At 38.3% G+C, this 20,719-nt stretch overlaps 1 protein-coding gene across 3 annotated transcripts in view; it reads left to right on the top strand.

Moving 5' to 3' along the window:
• PIGN (phosphatidylinositol glycan anchor biosynthesis class N) overlaps positions 1-20,719 on the top strand; it is a 113,837-nt gene that overhangs the window by 45,619 nt on the left and 47,499 nt on the right. For all 3 annotated transcript variants that reach the window (XR_007629752.1, XM_050321776.1, XM_050321764.1), the window contains exons 12-14: positions 753-808; positions 15,508-15,586; positions 17,645-17,827. Coding sequence is in view for 2 of the 3 variants with exons in the window: in XM_050321776.1 (XP_050177733.1) it covers positions 753-808; positions 15,508-15,586; positions 17,645-17,827 (318 nt within the window). In the remaining variant the exon portion in view is untranslated. The remainder of the gene's footprint in view (positions 1-752; positions 809-15,507; positions 15,587-17,644; positions 17,828-20,719) is intronic.

Raw genomic sequence — 20,719 nt, 5'->3', positions numbered from 1 at the left:
CAACGATCCTGTGTGAATTTCCTTTGTGTTTCTGTGCTGAAGCAGAAGTAGCACACTGGCTTAGGCATGCCAAGTGGGTTTTTGCTTTTCCTGTGGTGGACTACCCTGACCAGAATTTGTACTCCCTGGAGAAGATGGTGCCTTAGGTGGATAGGGTGGGACGTGTGGGTTGCTACTTCAAGTTGTCAGGTTTTGGGAGCAGTGTGCTTAGGAAACTCCTGACTGCACACTATACCAACTGTCAAACTTGAATCAGGTTGCTGCAGAAGGCTTTAAAGATGTTTTGGAGGTCCTTGGCAAAGTGGCTCCAATGACATCAAAACCTATTTTTATCCATGTGCAGATTAACTGATTTAACAGCATTGCTTTGGCATTGTTTGCTGCAGTGTACTAGTTCCTGTCTGGGATAAATAATACTGGTTTCATCGAGGGAGTTGGTCACTGAGGCCTGGTAGCACTTCTAGCCATATATTCTCTTTATCCTGCAAACTGTAGAAGTCCTTCTGAGAAAATCAGTGGCTGGTGTGTTGTTTATTTTATTTACTTTAAAACAGGTCTGAGTTTCCAGGAACTCTTCTGAGTTGTGCATACTGGAGGGTAACACCTAGTTTCCTGGACAATATATTGACAGTGTGATTTCATTCTTTTTCCAAAGTCTTAAAAATTTCTGTAATGTTTTTTATTTTACCTCCTGATACAATTTTTAGTCTTGTTGCAACTTGCATATAATGGTTTAATGCTCTTTTATACAGGTTAAGATGAGTCAGAAAAAGGAAAATACACTGTCATTTCTGTTCACACCATTCAAGTAAGTGACTTCTAAAAGCTATATGTATTTTATCTGATTATTTGTCTTACCACTCATTTCGGTATTTCAATGAGATACAAGAACAAATTCAGACTCTTGAGTCTTTTTTTAAAATGATACTATCCCTATAGGGTTAGGATATGCAATCTGTTCTTGGTTTTCTGTATATCTAAAAGTTGATCTAAGAATTGTTTCTTCTGTGATTTAAATTCTAATGAAAAATAAATAAAATGCATTCCATCCAGAAAAGAACATCAAAATCTTCAGAATTTGTGTTACCTAGTGTCAGCGTTTCCAGGGCTGTGAGGGAGTCTTCATAGTGATTCATGTATCTGCAAACTCTGTGTTCTAGTGTATGGAACAGTTACCGACTCCTTCACCCTTCTGTCTTATCCAATTAAAGCTGCTTTTTCCTTTCTTCTCTAAAGGTTTTTAAAAGCTCTGCCGTTGGGTGCATGTGATAGTGTTCACTTCTGCTGTTGGTTTGTGGAGTGCTCAAAAAATGCTTTGTCACCGAGAGCAGCTGTTTTCCTTTGAGAAATAAAACTGATGGTAATTAACATCTTTAAGTCATAGCAGCAGTAAAAAGTACTGGAGCCACTTCCTGTGAAGTATGTTTATTGCTAAAGATGATTGCTGTCTGTTTGAACAGACATTTACTGTGTTATTTTATACCACTAGCTTCTTCAGAGAGAAAGTTCAAGACAGTCTCTGAGATACAAGTCAAGTCAATCTTGAGCACATAATGAATCTTTTAGATCAAATTCTGATTAAGGATGACAGTTGCATTATCAAAGAATTTACTGATCTGTATGAAATAAAATGCCATGTGGAAAGGATGGTTAGTCATCTTTGATTCTGTGGGGATGACTATTAGTTTGATTTCACAGCTCTTTAAATTTTACCTTTCCTCAAGAAATAAGACTGATTCTATAAAATGGGATGTGCTTTTCTTAATGCTATATTTATCTCTAAAGGAACTAAGTGTTACTGATTGTCTTATGGACTGGTGACTTTCCTTTTTTATGATATGTTGGATTGTTTTAAGTGGAAATGCCAGACACATTTATCACTTTGAAAATGCGACTAAAACTTGGTATGAACTAGTTATTTGGTATGGTCTATTGCAAAAATAAATTTGTTTTCTTTGGATATTCTTAAAACTTTTCTGAATCAATATTTGGATTAATGGTCCTTCCAAGAAAGGTTTTTCTATGAGACCAAAATAATTCCTTCAATGTGTGAATGTCACAGATGGAGTGGTGCACCTCACTCATAAGAGAGAAGTAGCAACATGTTTACTGATATAAAACATGATTTAGCAAAATTTGATAGTAAATGCAACAGCGGTTAACAAGACTCAGTGGCAAGGTACACTTGATTTTTTAGTGCACAGAGGACAGGGTCAGACAAAACTGTAAGAGAGACCCTCCCATTGAGTCGCAAGGTTCAGAAGGGACCCCCTAGCATTCTAAACTCCTTCTCAGAGAGAGTTTAGCTGTGACTGGGTCCAGACTTAGTCCCAATCTTGGTCAGTGGTTTATATCTAAAGAATTATGTGTGCACAAACAGTCCTTTATATTATTTAGCTAAGATTTCCAAGTTAACATGCTAGTAATCACTTCTTGAGAATCTGTTGTGGCAAGGAATCTCAACCTCAAGGAGTAACCCAGAGGCATCCCTACTCAAGGGGAGATCCTTCTGTGCAGGAGAGCTCAGCAGATCCTGGACTGTCCACTAGTTATGGAGTAATTTGGTTGACTTATAGTCATACTTGCATACCAGCTGTATTTCGGTTGGTGCAGCCCTCCAACCAGGCCTCAGTTGTTGAGCAAGATTTATGGCCCTTAGCAGCTGCTGTGTTGTTACCTGTTTCCCCGAAGTCCAGCTTGAGCCAGATGCAGCCTTCACGACTGTCACTGGTGGCTGTCACTTAAGCAGAAGGCGGGGAGCCCACTATACTGCCACGGTGGATTACTTAACAGGAGGTACCTATGCTTGCAAGGTGTGTACATAAAGACTTTCTTTGATACTCCAGTATGGTACTGTTTATCTTCACTCTAGAAAAGCAGAAAAAGGCTTATACCACAGGTGGTCACACGTTAGTGTAAACACTCATCCACAGTGTGCTGGGATGGGGGGAGTTTGGCCAGATTCTGATTAGGCTTCACAGCTCTCCTTGACTTTCAAAACTTGGCCCAAGTCTGGGAAGCTGCCAAGGGGTCTTGCCCACGCTGTTACTAGTATTTTGGATGAAGGGATTAAACACTAACTTATTTTTAAGCAGCCAATTAACTTTCTAGTGCTCCAACTTGCAGAAACTGAAGGAAAACCCGAGGTAATTTTAGACATGACCTGTCTAAGGATCTGTCCCTTCTTTCATATGTAGGTGAGACTGTGTGTGTGCAGTGAACACAAGCCTGAGCTTCAGCTGCAGGTCTGATGCATTAGTATAAGACAAACCACATCTGTTCTTCAGATAAATTTTCCGTGAATTGAGCGAGATACTGAGGGAAAGGCATGTATCCCCTTCTGTTTGCTTTAGACACTCTTTTTGGTGGTAAATTAACAGGTATAGAAGGGTTTGGTTACTGTCTCAGGAGAAGTTAAAAATGCAGAGCTGGGGATACCTAATCCCTGTGTCTGGAGCAAGAGCTCTCTTGGTATGCTGAGCTACATTTTGGAGTAATTGTTAATTGTATGGAGATTGTGTTTCTGCATAGCTGTGTGCTATTTGGACTTGTCAGGCCAGGTTTAATGTCAAGTTTGATTGCTAATCTGTGTTTATCTATGGTTGGCCTTACCTGCTGCTGTAGCTGAGCACAGTTCTGTGCTGTGTTTCTGCTACGCACTACTGTCCTTGCATTCAGACATGAATCCTTCTTCCATCTCTGTTCAGTTGTTGCACAAAGGAGTTATATCCTTTTTTTAATCCTTCTGGTGCCTGAAATATGTAACTTGAAGCTCAGAAAGTGTGTGTTCCAGCATATAATGCTTTATTCCTTCCTAGTTTATTGGAGGGTAGTGAAGCATAATTCATTTCTGAAGAGCTTTGGGATCATGAAATTATGTAGAAAATGTAAATATTTTGTTTGGGACCGTTACAGATTTTGTGGCTTATTTCAGCATCTTGAGGACCTGAAAATGAGCAAAGATATCGCTAAGAACTGATTTTCTTAAATTATTTAAATTAATTATGCAATTGAATAAAATCTGTAAAAGAGAAATGTAGATATGAGTTCCAGAAAAAAATCTGGGTCTAGAATTTCAGATTGAGGTATACTGGTTTTAGAGAAGTTGATGCAATTACTATTGAATATGTAGTATTTGGGGGGTGGGGCAGGATATATTCACAAGTAATGTGTTCTGTAGAAATTGCAACTTAACAAAAACCTGAGTGCTATTTTTTCAGTCAGAAATAGTGTTAAAAAGTTTGTTTTAATATTCTGATGGGAAAATCCTGTTTTCTGGTTTGATTTTCAGGTGTTTTATTACTGAGTGAGTAGAAAACTGCTCATGACCTTCAGCTGCACTGACTCAAAAACTAGTGTTTGGGTTGTCTGGTGAATATATTGCACCAAAAGCATTAAACTGGCTCATAGCTATATAGATATATATATGGATAAAACAAGTCTATTTTTACAATGTTGGCCACAGAGGAAGAATCTTGAATTGATATAAGACTTATGATTTCCACAGGGAATCTCATCCCTAGCAGAAGTGTGGCTGGCACAATGGACAGGGAATGAAGAAGGCCAGTAGACATGCCCCCTTTCCTACTTGGATCTAAATTGCATCTCTCCCTGAAATCCATCTATCAGGTGTATAATGATGAGAAGGAGGATGGAACTGATCATTGTGTTAAGTGATAGAAGCTTCAATAGTGTCTACTTGACCAGGTTTGAGGGAGTTTAGAATTTGGATAGCTTTATCTATGAATAAGGATATGTCTGGCTGCCAGTAATACCATTTTTGTTCTATCAAAGTGCCTTCATCAAGGAACAAATCTGGGTAAAAGTGTATTTTGAGGCCACTTGTGAAACTGTTGAGAATACGTTTCAGAAGCACAGCTGTGTTTCTGTGAGTATTTGCTGATTCTGCAAGGCAAGGTGCACAACCTGTTCCCAAGGGAATGAATGTGTGAGAGCAGAACTGTACCCACTGTTGATATGGAATACTTGCCTGCAGTTCCAGTTAGATATATGGAAGGATTTACTGTCTGAAATTGTTTCCTTCCCCCTTGCTTTTTCTCCCTACCTTTTTTTCCCAACTACAAAAGACGTATTTTCAAAAACTATTTGCTTAGCAAAATCAGAGGCTTTTCTTATCAGGGTTTGGATAAGAAAGGCACAATGCCTTGACCATTATGTGTAAGAAAAGCAGGTGCCAAGTTACCAGATGCTTTGAAGGAAGAGAGAGGACAAATCTGAAGACTGCTGACAGAGGCAAACTGATGTCCAGGATAGTGAACTATCTTAGATTTCTGACCATTTGATGTACCTTAAGGCAACTGCCGAGCTGGCACATCTCAAAGAAGAGTGTGCCAAGGGGCCAGATGCTAGTGTTGCAAAAGCATTCCCAAGGTTGGCGTCTTTGATCTGTGGAAGTAGTCCTTCAGGAAGTATCACAGGGACAGTGTAGTGAGATGGGTAAGTGGGGCTTCGATATTGCCCTAAAATCCTCTTAAATGAATAATACAATTTTATTATCCCAACAGGTACAAGAGATTTAACACAGTAAGTTACACAACAGCACAGGAGTTCTTTTGCATATTCCTGGTGTATACAGCACTTTCAGGAAGGGCTGTGCTTCCAGCTGTTCCAGTTGTGGTGTCTCACAGTAAGATGGCAAGATCAGTTGTTAAAGAACCAAAATATACCAAAAAATCCAAGAGATGGGCAGCTAAATTATAATCAGTGCTTGCTTTCCATTAGATGTGCCTTTTTATTGAATGTCTGGAAATTGATATCAATAAAAGCTGGGGTTTTTTTAAGCAGGAAATAAGTGTCTTATTTAAAGTCAAATTTGTATCCTCTCATATGTGAAAAATCTCATATCATTTGATACTACGTTTTTCAGATTACCTAATTGTCTGAATGCTACATTTTAATCATCCAAAATACTTATTTTTGTATGTGTAATCCAGCTATAACTTACATATTTATATAAAAAGTTACTGTATTTTTAATGTGCCGTGTGCATCCAATAAATAAAAATGTACCTCTCTCTGACCATATGAAAATCTAACTCTTTTCTTTTCCTCTACCCTGTAATATAAGTTGAGATATAACTCTCCTAAATGTTTGTATGGATTTGGTGCAAGGAAGTATCAATCATGTAGAGACTGAGTCTTTCCACATAATTGCATGTCGTGTATGTTGTCATAGTGATAGGAAAGGAAATAAAGTGTAGAGTGTCTTTGAAGATTATGGAAACTTCAAAAAAATGCCATGTGCTCAAATACCTCTCTTTCCTTCCTTTCTCTGGTGACTGGAGTTACAGCACTACATTGTTCCCTCTGTCTGATGGCCTTTCAAAACTTTAATAATAGATATTTCTACAAAATTGACATTTGGATCAAAGTGAAGCAAGTGATTTTTTTTTTTTTTTTTTTTACCATTGAGCAAGGCAGGGTTCCTTAAAATGTCAGTAGATCCTTTGGAACATCTTATTCTTGCTTTGTTTAAATAAATTACATTTATTTAAATAACTGGTAATATGCAAGGTATCCATGATATGTGTGATAATGCATTGCAAGAGCAAACGTTAAGGGTTGAATGTCAAGAGAAAAGGCTGAAACTATTAAAAGTAGGGAAGGATATTCTGATAGTGATCACTCTCCCTGTCCATTTGTTTGAATACTTTGTGTCTTCAGAGGACCTTTGATTTAGCAGAAGCACTGATTTATCTGCAAAGCCCCTTTATCCTATGGTCAAGAGTGAGGGACAGCAGCTTCTATCAATTTCTAGTGAACCCTGAAAAGGCAGCCGGCCTTTTCCTTTCTCCACTTTGTCCTCATTGTTTTATCAGGTGTGAATATAGGCATAAGCTTGCTGCTGGGACTGCTGGCACAGGCAGGCCAGAATGGGCATCTTTAGCCTGTTGGTGTCAGGGAGGTAGACTGGCAGCCCTCTCCCCTCCACCCTTGGCTTTGGGAACCTGTGCATATGCGTGTGAACAAAAAATAGAACTGTGATGCTGTAGAGACAAAGGATCAAATGAAAACAATGGCTTTGTATTATTTTAAAAACCCCTACTGATTAAATAGTATATGTATTATCTCTCTAGGGAGAAATCAATGCCTGTGCTGTAAAGTGCATGCTCTTTGGCAAAAATGTCAGCTACTCTTTTGCTGAATGGGCTGTGTCTGAAACACTCTGTTAAATGCTGCTCAGGGAGGAGGCAGTCCTGTTAGAAAACAGGCATCCTGCTGGTCTTGAGTTTCAGCAGTGCACTCATGAGCTTTTAGTTTGTATATGAAAAGCTTAATGGTAGTGGTTTCTGTGCAAGAAGACTGGACATAATTGGATTTACTATTAAGTAAGAAGTAGGTAAGGTTTTTAGAAGGAGCTAAAAGATTAGTGTGTAAGATAAAATACCACGAAATTCATGTATATGTCTCTATTTCCTTGTACTATAAATCGCTTTGGCCTTTTCTTGGAGCTTGTGAGGCTTCATGCTATGAGGGTGAGGGAGGATGTAAAGGCAGGTGGTGGGATGGGATGGGCAGAGAATGTTCTGCTCTGGGGCATGAGGCAAGGGAGACTGTGCAAGGCTCTTTCTGGATCTCAGTAAGAAATGCCTAGTAACAAATAGCTAAATAAAATAGCTGTTTTAATAAGAAAATAAATGGAAGAATATAGATAGCAAGTAAATCATATACCCCTTCAGATGCTGGGTATGCTTTGTTAGTGTAGCATCAGAGGGATTTTCTGACTGTGCTGCACAGATACTGGCCATGGAGAAATTCCTCGTTTTGGTCATTCAAGCTACTATATGATTTTATATTAAGAAATCCACTGTGGTAATCATTTCTGCTGTCAGATGGAATAGAGGTTCTCATGAGAACTCCTTGCAGCACGTCATAGATAAACGTGAGGACAGGCAGGCAGTATAATGGAGTGGGAGATGATTTATATATCAGTATGATGTGGTATGGAGAGGGAGATGTCTGCAGGCTACTCAGTTGTTGCCAGCTATTGGGTTTGTCCTGTGGCCAAGGTATTTGGACACCACAGGCCTGGGCCTACTTAGGGTAACTGTCATGTGAATCATCGACTCCTTGATGTACAGTGGTCTCCTGCTCAGGATCAGTATGAGTGGTCTCCCAGACTTTTGGTTTGGTGGCCATGGGGCCCTGCTGGTAGGTACTTAACCAAACACAGCAAAAGCTGCCTGCTTTGGATGCAGCTCATTGAAAAATGGTCACTAGAGTTTAGAATTGCCATACAGGATTGTGGAGCAGAAGAGGAGCTGTGGCATGACACTGCCTAGTCACAACACTGCAGATGTCTAGATCCAGTTCACTGTCATAAATCATTGATATAAATCATTGTGCATCTTGCAGATGTGAGGGCTGACTTACAGCATTGGTAGAGCGTTGTTATGTAGAGTCAGCACATGTCCCTTCCCTGTAGTACTGAAATAGAAGAGACTTTAAAAATGGTGCATTTCTTTTCCTCCAAGGAGTTTCCACCTTCCCTGGGAAGCAGTTTCCCTTTCCAAGCTGCAGCATCATGTCCTGCTGTGGGTTTTTGGACAAATATGCTGTCCCTGGAAGATCCCTGCATCCAGCTTCTCAGTTCCACTTTGAGGGGGCCAAAGGGATGGGTTTTGGAGCGTGGCCTCCTTGCTCCTGGCCTCTGGTTCTCTGAAGTTTTTGCCATAGTAGTTTACATGCAAAATATGCTGTCTGCAGCCTAGTTACCTTAATTGCTTCTCTGTTGTGAATTGGCAGCTGGCAGCTAACTTGTCTGCTCCTTTTTCTCTCATCTCTGCTATCTAAAGAATTAACATAAATATCCCAAGGCACTTTGCTGTTGAATATGCAAATATGCTACATCGGGGATGCTGATTTGTAGATATTAAAAGGCTATTTTAATTCCTGGGACTTGACAGTCCAGGATTAGACCATTAGCAGTCAGACCACTTGCTAGGGTTTTACTGTTGTCTTGCTGATTCCTCCTCTGCATGTTTGTAAATCTGAATACAAAAGCATTGGTGGGTTTTTGCAGCATGTCAGTAAAGTTGCTTTTTGCTACCTTTGGCCTGTGGAAGTGTGTGTGTCCTCCCTTTATTTCATTATGCTTTGAAGAACAAAAACCTCAGAACTTAAAACCAGAAGCTTCTTACTGACTTTCTTCCTTTTCTTTCTTTTGGAGTGCCAGTGGTGCTTTTTAATGATTCTTAAAAAGAAAAAAAAAAAGATGCAAAAATAACTGATTACAACCCTACAACTAGACTGTCTGACTTGAAATATAACACAGTAGTCAGAAAATTTAGAAACACGAAAACCTGCTTGAAATTTAAACACTCCAGAACTGAAACTCCTGGCACTGGAACAGCAGGAGCAAAGAGAGTAGATCAAGTTGGAAGAGGGAATATTGAGGGTCTTGGGGCTTAAGAAGCTGTAATAAACCCATTAGTGTAGGTGACGTTGAGCAACTTTTCTTTAAAAAAGCACAGCTTTCGCACACTAAAAATGGGGCTGTAATTTTTTTGTCTGTAATCAACATGCATCTTGCTTCTGAATTATGAAAATCAGGTTTTGTTAGGACTTGCCTGTTTTAGCAGCTTACCTGAAAATATTTTAGTAAACAAGTAAGATTAAGGCCATTTAAGCAGATTAAGGATCACTGAGTTACCCACCCAGCCATTTAATCTTTGAAACTTCACTCTTTGATCAAAAGTAAAACATAAGCAAAGGACTGTCTCTGTATCTCATAGTATGTGCTTTCAGTCTGTCTTTGGCAGATACAGTAGAACAGTTCTTTCTTTTGAAAAGGCTGCAGAATTGGAATTGAACACATTTTGGAAATGGAAAAAGTCCGTTTCTGGCCATTAAAATTCATGTAAATAGGTAATTTCTTGAGGGCCAAAGAACTGGAACGCATTCTTTTTTCCTGATCATTGCCTCTGGTAGCATCATGGACTCTGTACCACGCAGCAAGTTCAACAGAAAGTAAATATCATGGTTCCAGACTTTGATTTTTGAAATATTTATTCGTTCAGTTTTTCCACATCTCACTGAATGAACTCAGGACTTTACATCACTTGCCATGCACTGTTTTTCTTATTGTTCTCTGCTGTTGACAAAGTAGGAAGGTTTTATATTATGCATTTTGTTCTACTCCTGTAAGACTGTGCACTGTACTTTCAAAAGAAACAATTGAATGATAAAATGAGGCTCATTTGTCTCTGCATTCATGGGTTGCTAATAGGGGCAAATTTGATGTGGAGCAGGAATAAGTGTGCAATCAGGTTTCTCCTACATTAATAGCGTTGAATGCAAGATCTGTGTCTACTTTCCCATTACCCGTGTAATGCTTTCTGAGCTGCCATCTCTGTTGTGCGCTGGGAATGTTTGAAGGCAGCTTTCATGGGAGACTGACTTTGGTTTTTGAAGCCTGTTGCTACACTGGCTTGGTTACTTGTATAACTTTTGAGTAGCAGCCTTGCAAAAACGTCAGGCTAGTCTTACATACACACTGTCAAGATACCACTTGGCCAGCAGTGGGAGCGTAGATCAAAACAGTAATAGTGAGCCCTGTAAGTACTACTTCAGCTGCTTGCAGAACTGACGGGTTGGAAGCCGTCTCTCCTGCATGGTATGGCACTCTCACAGAGGGATGGGTGGCAGCAGTGTGTGAACATACTCACCTGATTCTGTTTCTGGCAACTTTCTCCCATGGTGAGGGCAGAGATGCACTGGTGCCTGCCCCCAGCAGTATCGGAGTGGCAGAGGACAGGTGTGGGTGTCAGAGGCCTCAGGCGCTCTACAGAATGATGCCAGTGGAGACAGGCAACATTAACCTGGGCAATTTATTTCAGGTTGCAAGTCACTATGGTACCAGGGTTCTTCTTTCTGGAGAAGAGGACAAGAACCTGTAATTGCTCAGCATTTTGTTGGAAGAGCTTGCTGAAGTTGTTTGGACAGTGGCAGTCTAATGATTCTTTTGCTGCCAACAGTTTTGGAGTTAGAAATTTCATAGCCAAGCAAGAGAGAAGCTTTGATTTATGTGGTGTTCTGAAGAAGGCAACCCATACAAAATTCTAGCATGCTTTATTCAGAAGGTCTTGTTCCATCATGGGTCTATCACAAGGTTCAAGGGCTGTACATCCCTAGCCTTTAGCTTTTTTAGTTTTGTATCAGCAGGAGTTGGTCCTTTTCTCCCCATCCCCCAGGCAGCCAATATGAAAAGTTAGAAGACTGAAGTCTGCTGAGCAGCTACTTCTGATTTGCTGCTGGATATGGATCATGGAAATGTGACCACTCTATCTTCTGCAAATCTTGTCTCTCCCAAAGAGTTGTAGGATGCACAGTAATTTCTTTTTTTCTGATAGGGGAGAATGAGAAGACAGTGGTAAAAGGGTGGAGATGTGCATGAGCTGACATATTCAGGTACATGGAGCTTGTGTGTATATAAAGAGAATATATGTAGTGAAACAGCTGAAATAAATTTGTTTTCATCTGACAGTGAACTAGGCAAAGGTCTCAGAGTTTATCATTGTATATTTCATCTACAAGTCTATGATGCTTCCTTGACTTTCATTATTAAATCTACAGCATCTTAAGTGTTAAACTACTACAGATCCTAAGGGGTTACTCCTTATAGCAGAATTATGGAAAATTTACTGTGCATTAAAATGACTATAAATCATTACCCAAATAACCAGTTATAATGAAATCAACAAACTAGCGGTGGTGGATACGGATGTATTTGCAAGACATCTCCTTCTGTTCTGAGTTCTTTTATTTAGTGGTTTGACTGCAGCATGCTACCTATGCCTTTGGGGATGGTAATTTCTGTAGTGTGATGATAAACAAGACTCGGTGGCCAAAGAGAGATCCCTTGACATTGCTATGGTGAATGTACTTCATTACAGTCTCGTTGAGAAGTGCTGTCAAATAGCTTAGCTTATATGAAGCATAAATGATGTGTTGGAAAGATTAATTTTGTCAGGTATACCTATGACAAGGGTAGCTAACATCTCAGAAGGGAGAGTTTACAAGCACTTGCATGATTAGGCCAATCATTTTGTTTCATAATTAATTATGTTTATTCATGGATGAAGCTGTGATTTCTGTCTGGAACTAGAATTAATCTCTAATAGCCATAATGAAAAATAAAGTTACTCTTGTAGAACGATTATCATTTTCTGTAAGAATGTAGTCTTAAATCTTTTGAATCCTGATGATATTGTGAATGTGAGTGTTTATAGGATACATGGCCATGGAATTCTTGTTTTTTTCTCAGAGAACTACACTTTACAGTGCATGTGTTTTGCAATACTTTCAAGAAAAGAATAGGAGGACGGAGTTGAATCTATTGAGTGAATTCTCTTTGTGTGTATCTGTTAATAAGACAGGTATTTTTGTGTTATGGAAAAAGACTTTTAATTTTACTGGTCAAGTCTGTTCATCTTGAATTTGGTAGAATTGGATTTTGGTGATGGGTGACTGGGAAGAGTGTATGCACACATACCTTTTTTTCCTTCTAGAGTTCAGAATCTTTATAATAATGATCTTCATTACTATTAATGTTAATTATATGGATGTGTGCATTACGTGACTTCGAGAATACATTGACATACTACAAGTGCCTCTGGGACATTGCGTGATAAAACATGGGGAAATCACTCTGATCGGTTTATTCTTTTCTAACACTATCTGTATTCTATTGGAAACCTTTCAAATAGTTTAAGTTAAAATTAAGTGGTGCTAAGAATAGTTCAAGGTTTTACTCCTCAGATTTAAATTTTCCTTGTGCTTTGTTTTTTGGTAAGTCTTGTAGGTCTTATAGAGTCACCATTTCTAAAGTCCATGACTTTTTTCTATAGGCAACTTTCCTCTTTGTTCATGGCTCATCTTTGTCTCTTTTTGCTTTCTGCTACATCTAGCAAGGGGCTTCTTTTAAATCTCTCATCTGCTTTGTAGCTTCAGGAGGCAAATCAGTGTCCTCAATGGATGATAAACTGCTTATGGTGAGCTATACCCATTCTTTAATTAAGGGATAAGCAGCGTATTTGCTAACTCTTCTTTATAGGCTGGTGTAAGATACAAAAATTACCTAATCACTTACTTGCCTTTTTCTTTAATACAGAGGCAAAAAAAAAACTTAAGATAATGATCAACCCTTGCATCTTCATAGAAATTTATACATTTTACAAAAGCAGTTGTTAGACAATTGTAAGATCAGCCTCTTGAAAAGCATATATATGGAAATAAGCTAAAACGGGTGGTATGATGTTAGCCATTGAAAATTAACAATGCCCCTGCTAATGGTAGCTCCATTTGACAAAATAATTGCTTTCTGTGTTTGACTGGAAACTTTTTTGTTTAAAAACCCCATTTATTCTGTTACACCATCCACGTACAGAGATCCCAGGTGCTGTCCTCTTAAGAAGAAATAGGTGAAGACTATGGTTCGTGAATAATACAATGATTCATTGAGAGTAAAAAGATAATAAGGGGGTTATAGCTAAATGACTAAAGATATAAAGTAAAATACAATTTTACTTTATAAGGAGTTTGCATTGAATTTGACAGGGATAAAATTCATAGAAAATAGTATGTGTAAGACAATAAAAATTAAACAGGGAACATAGGAACATTTGGATGTATTTAAGTCCTAAATAAAGCTCCTGGGTATTTATTCCAGATCTTCTTTTAAATCCTTACCTAAACGCTGTCTTTTTTTTTCCTCCAATAATCTCCACACATGGTGAAAAGTTCCTCTTCCGTTTGTTGTTTTGCCCCCTTTCCCCTACCAAACAACTTGGCAAAATTTGAGGGCCAAAAATTTTCTTGAGGCAGTGTTTGGATCTGGTTTACCTACTTTAAGAATTGATTCCAGCTGTAGTTCTCAGGCTGTGGAGCTAAAATGCTGGCTTCCATAGGGAGATGTCATGAAGGTACAGAAACGACCAACATTCGCTTTGCTATTTTTCAACTCTAGTTTCTAAAATCCTCTGTTCTACCCCCAAAGCGAAGGTGATCAAACTCTTACCAGCACCTTATCATCATCTTTTCCTCACTTTTTCCTCTTCCGTGGGAAAATCTTATTTATAGATACCATCCTTCAATTGTTTTCTAGATTGAAAAGAGACAAACATTTTTAAATACAGTTATTTACTCTTCTCAATAGTAAGGTTCGTTGCTGCTCCTATTATCCAGTGTTTTGGGAGATTCCTGCACAATGCTGCTGTACTCTGAATTTAAGCGAAGAGCATCAAAATATACCAGGATATTATTAATAATAACAATTCAGATTGTTCAGCCACAGAATACTTGTAATATATTTCACGGCTCAAAAGGATGGATGGATGTATTGTTCATTACGTATCAACTGCTACTGGGCTGTAGGCAAAAGTGGTTCATAAGTGTTCGGGAGCTGCAGGAATGAACATTTCCATGCAGCAGCTGTGTAAGATCAAGACCTGCCCCTGTGGTTCAGCTGAGTGGGAGTGACCGAGGGCTGGTCCTGATTTGGCACTGCCTGAAACACGAAGCTGGTGGTTGTGTATGAGGCACGTGAAGGAGCACGTGCAAGGGAGGGAGGTGTGCGGCTGGGCCATCATGTGCTGGCGGAGGTGGTGCTGTGCCACGGTGATGTTGTGGAAAGTGTGAAGCAAAACTGCTGTATGAATTCATCAGCTGTCAGAAAGCTGTGACCCAGGATAGTTTGCCTGTGTTGGCCCTGAGTGACAGTGATTGTACTGTGGCTTATAACTTACCCAGGGTAAGCCTGGGATCCTCTGGCCTGCTGCTGTCCTTAACTTGGAGAGAAAATAGTACAGGAGAAACAGGTCCTTTCCCCTTCCTGTGGTGGAGTTTGGTTGACTGGCTTGTTTGCCCTTGTTGCTACTTTCTGTAAGAGAAGAATTGTAGCAATTACTTAGGTTGATGATCAAATCCATTAAAATCAAAGAGATTTTTATCACTGACCTCAGTGTAGCTGGGTGACTGTGCTATCCCCTGCTCTTGGGACTCTGCTAATAGCTCGCTGTGTAACAGCAGACAATCTCATAACTTTTTAAAGAGAAGATTGTTAGGCATCATCTACTGTTATCATGGAACCAGAGCAAATCATCCTATGCTGTCAGGCTTACAAACTGCCTACAACCATCTTCAAATCAGTTAAATTGCTTCATTCTTGTATGTGCCACGCTTCTTGTCCAGGGCAAGGGTCAATAATAATGCACAAGAGAGATAATTTTGGCAGTATTAGATGGGATCAGCTACATAAAAGAAATGTCTCTTAATGCAAAAATCTTGAGATAGGTTAAACAGAAGCCATGTTTACAGGTATGAAGATAAATGTAGAGGATAAGATTAGTCTCAGTTGCCTATTTGCTTCTAATACAGTTTAGGATATTTTTGTTATGTTTCATTCCAGAGTAATTTTTTTTTTATTGCAAAGTTTTTTTTCTGCTCATAAAAAGAAGAAATGTTAATGTCTCTTTATATTGTTGTACAGACCACTTTCTGATTCTGAACAAATAAACTTTTTAAAGAAAATAAGACTATGTATTCAGCAGCAGAAGTACAATGAAGCGGTAAGTCTGTTTTTGTTATATGTAAATATTTAGATTTGTTTAAATTGAAATGAGCTGAGAAATAACTGTTTTTCTTCCTATGATGCACATCTCATTAACACAAATAAAATTCCACTTTAAGTCTAAAAAATTTTTCTTAAATTGTTACCATTCGTAGTATACTGACACACTGTATAAAAGGGTAAATTAAGAGAGAAACTAAGGAATGTAATTCATGTTCACAGTTCTTAGACCGCCAGTTGCATGAAAAAAAAGTGATATTTTGCTCCATCATAGATCTTGGGGGGGCTTTTTTTGTTCTTTTACCTGAACCAGCTTTCTTGTTTTTAATTTCGCATTTTCAGTTTGTCAGACTGGGAGCCATATATGAAATCATGCTTTCCAGTTCCTGTATTACTTTCCTAACCATTTACTACCACTCGTTGTGTGACAGGGTACCTGGTGGGTGCAGTTTTCCAGTGCTTGTATTCTGATGTTCACAGAAATAATTTGTAGAGTTAAATGGTAGCAAGAAGTCTTTCATTTTAACAGGTTTAGTTTGGTCATTGACTTCCGTGTTAAAAAGTACGTGAAAAAATTGAATATATAAGATTGCATTTAACCTGCCAGATGCATGGAAGAATAATTCCATTATGTGTTAGGGTTCAGTTCTTTTTTCCTAATATGATTCTCAGGATAATAAATTACTATTTTATGCACAGGACAGCTAAATCTATTTTATACCTTATACCTTTTTATTTACTTTGTTGCAAATTGGAAATAGTTCAGTTTAAATAAATGGATCTATTTTGCTGTGGGAGTGGGTTTTCTTTTTGGTTTCCTAATACTGCTCCTTGGCTGTCATGTTACTTGTAGGAGAGACATTTTTTACCTTTCAGGTGTAAAACCTGTGATTTTATGTTGTTGCTTATATGTAAGTTTTACCCTTTGTTTGCTTGAATGCCCCAGCTGTTCAAATTCCCTCTTGATCACTAGCACATGAGACTTGTGCCTGTGTCCTGTATCCTTAGCATCCTGTATCGCAATGCAGGAAGGTCAGTGCATTACCAGGAGCTGGGATGTGGATGATTCTTTGCCTCAACTCTGTAGCTTTTTGCATTGCAGATGTGCAGTCATAATTGTATCCTCTAGAATGGTGTCATTTGGGGAGAGTTTGCCCGTTGGCAGACTTGTGATCTCTTCAGTTGTGGCTGTACCTTTTTCTGTTGGTTGTTGTTGTTAAGTCCCAACTGAATACCTGCACATACAAAGAAGCATCATTGCATATGTTCAACTTCTTATTATACTCCTCCTTCTTATTATACTCCTCCTAGTGATTTCTTAGTCACTAGGGAATCCTCTGTGACCACAAATAGCACAGATGAGCTTCCCATCTTTGGGTAAATAAGAGGGGTCAGCACTCTCTTAATGACACTCATGATCAGAAAACCCATTGTTTTTATCATGATGTCTCCCCATTGGAGGTACTGAGTGAGAGGGGCTGTGATTAGATTGGATGCAGCCCTTCTTGTGTCCAAATTATTTAGGTCCTGAGAGCCCCAAGCAGCTGCTTTGTGAATGAAGCTGGGACTCCAGTGTAGTCTCTGAACCCCAAGAAGGGGATATTTCAGGCTGTGGAGAGTGACTGTGTTTCAGCTACATCCATAATCCTCCTCCTGCATAAGTGTGCCTTCAGAAACACATGACTGTTTTTAATGGAGTAACTTACTATGGAATATATATAGTCAAATGCTTATGGGGAAATCAAGTGACATGCTTGGTAGTAGGTGGTGTTCAAGGTGTGCTATCTGTGTAGCTTTTGCCATCTAACCACTATCATGGCCAGGGAGGGTGGATAAGGAGCCGAGCAATGGCTGATTTTATGTCCAACAGGAGTCCAAAGTGGTGTGTATTCCAACTCTTGGTGCTGGCTAAAACACTGTACCTGAGAATGGAGAGGACATGGTGCCAAGAGTGCTGGAGTTGCCTGAGCTCCATTTGCTGTCGGTTAGGTTGATCTGTGGAATGGGAAGCTTATATTGTTCTAAACTGTTGCTTATATATTTGGTCTGCCTCCAGGTATCCTTGTGCAAAACCCTGATTAACCTTGCTTTGGAAGGCTTGTCATATTACCATACTTACGATAGATTGTTCCTGGGTCTAAGTATTGCAATGAGTTTTGTGGGCTGGACGACTTACGTGATTTTGGTGATTATCAAGACCCATACCAATTTGACCAAGACTGTCCCAACTAATAATAAGGTAGGTTGGAAACATGCAATTATTTTTTTCTATCAGTTTTCAGCATTATATGTGTGCTCAGTGACTCTGTGGGGGACAAATTGCACACCTTACACTTCTTTTGACTTCATGTGGAAACTGGCAAGCTGTTGAGTTTTCCAGTCTCTGTAATCCTGTGTAGTGTTACTGTTTGGTCCATTTATTAGGAAACTGTGCTTCCTCAGTTTCTTCCTTCCTACAGCTTTTCATTTTACTAGATGCTAATGCAACTGGAAATAAACATAGTGGTTTAAAACTGGTAAAGGGTCTAATCAGGAGCCAATCTGCAGCAATAATTTCAGTAAAGTCAGCATTCTGTTGTAATAGTACTCGTTTGGAAGAATGGTCTTCCAGTTTAATTTTTGTTCTTTACTGTAAAAAAAATTAGTATGTAAATTATGGTTATTCCTGTCCTCTTTGGCAATTTTAAATCAGTTTTCAGAAGCTGTGCAGTCCAGTCATGGCATTTTTAAAATATATAACCCCTTTTAATAGGTGAACTGTGATTTCACAGAGCATCCTGCTCTCTTGCTCTTTGTGATTTGCAAGGGTGCAGCAGAAGACATCAAAGATGAAGGAAGATCTTTTTGACAAGGTTATTATTGTTTAATTTTTCACAAAGTAGAAAATCCTAGGAAATTAATTTACTTTCAGTCATTCATCAGGAAAAAAGATACTTCAGAAAGGTGAGCAGGCAAAGAACTGTCATTTCACTAGAGAAGGATTAAAACCTTCAGTGAGGAAGGGAAAGTCTCCCAAACTTCAAGAATCTGTTTCAGAATAAAAGGAATTGTTTCATTTGGTAAGTAAATGAGAATGAGCACTCACCATCTTTACTGCCTTCAACACATTACTGTGAGAAAATTCCTATCGTGTTATCTTGAGGCTTCTACTACTGCCTGAAATGAGATAGTCTTGGCCTTTAATGAAAATGATCAAACGAAATTAAAATGGAAAATATTAATAAGTGCTGTACTGCATGATTTAGGTTTTCTTTCATCAAATAACTGAGAGGAAATAATCCAAGATGTATAATATGTTAGATATGAACAAAATTATCACAATAGATAAACTGAGGATCAGGCATATTAATAACTACATTAAGGAAAATGTTGCATTTTTAGTTTTACATAGATTTTCATTTGGTATATTGATTTTATTTGTGCAAGACATATTTTATGCTAGTAACACTGGCAGAAGAAAAATAGCTTTCTTAGTTCTTTGTCTATATAATTTCTCTTTCCTCAGTTTTCTCTAGAAACCTTTTTTAATGTTCCTAAATACTTAACTACAGTGTAAGGCTAACGCTTCATGTATGGGAGTTATTTTGTTTATAGCTCATATTGGAGCTACTTAAAGGATTTTGCTGAGAAACTAATCTACCATTGACAAATAGTCTCCTGCAAAGCACAACCTTGTAAAATCAAGGAGCTTCTGAATAATGAAACTCTGTATCCTGTATATATCATCTTTAAAAGTTTTTCATTTCTTATGCTGCATATGAAAAAAAGCTTTTTTTCTTTTGGTGTTGTGTGCTGTTTTGCTTAGCAAGAAGCATAACCTTTTAATCTATTTTAAACATCCACAGAAAATGCAAATCTGGTTTCCATTTTCAATGCATGACTAACTCTATTGGATTCTATAATATTTATGTTGCTATATGGAATAAAATGTTGATTGTATGTGTTTACTCATTCAATGATAGATTATGTTGTGTGCCTAGCATATATACATGTTCATTCTGTCTATATGTCAGCAAATGTAAAGTTTAAAACTGATAAAGCAAAATTGCACTGTCAGCTTTCCATAAGGCATATCTTTTCTTAATTTAATGGCATATCTTAGGAGAAATTCTATTTTAAAAATCATTTAGAACTTGCATTTGCTGTCAGTTTAGATCAGGGCAGTTGTATGTCAGTTACAGGGAGGGGGAGTTAGAAAAGATGTTAATCCATCTATGTGAGCTGGTAATTGATTTTCCTTTTCAGCATATTTAACTTAGTTTTGTGTCCGTCTACATAACTCTTCAAAGAAACTAGCATTTGTGTAGAAGAAAATAGTGTCTTTGTCATTACCTACACAGTACACTAAGACTGCTCAGTCACTAAAGCTGTCCTTGCTATGTCAAGTTGCATTACCTACAGATAAAATTGTTTATTTAAAACTTGTACATAATCTTCCCTTACCACTAATTCTTCTGATATCTGAATGTCCCTGAATAAGAAAGAGTAGTTCAATGACCAGATAAAAGGCGGATGCAGAGTGACTGTTTAATGCTCGTCTTTGCACAAACAAGAGATTGCTGCTATCTGATGATCGAGAACTGGCCTACCTATCATAGATAACCCATTTAAAAAATTTCCTTTCTCTTTTTGATGTTCCTCCTTACAGTGCTCTCAATCTGAGCTTGTATTTCTTTGAGTATATAACGTTCTAATCCTACATCTAATTTATTTTTTTTTAAGAAAAGCCCGAAGTAGGAGTTTCAAGTTGGGATTAAGTATGTTAACAGTTGTAGCCATGCTACTTTTTAGTGCAATGCTAGTCCTCTGTTGTATTTTGAAATTGTTGGTTCTTTGAGTAAGACAGTTTCTCCTGTGGGAGTTTGGTCACAAGCCTCTTTCAGTAGCTGTTCCTAGATCCTGAATAGTTGTGGGTTTTTCCGGTAGGAGTTAATACTTTATATTCTAATTTAATCAGTTCTCTTACAAATGTCTCAAGTAGTAAGAGGAAACATCCTGATGGAATTTTCATTAAATGCTTTGACCGTGATGCTATGACCTTGAACTCCAAAGGCTGTACTCCAAGTCTGTTTTTAGAGTCTAAACTTGAGATTTCTTTTTTCCAAGACCCTTAACCTCTCTGAATGCAGAT

Source organism: Myiozetetes cayanensis, unplaced genomic scaffold (assembly GCF_022539395.1).
Source record: "Myiozetetes cayanensis isolate MyiCay16 unplaced genomic scaffold, myiCay2020 scf1, whole genome shotgun sequence".
NCBI lineage: Eukaryota > Metazoa > Chordata > Aves > Passeriformes > Tyrannidae > Myiozetetes > Myiozetetes cayanensis.
This window is presented reverse-complemented; position numbering and strand designations above follow the sequence as displayed.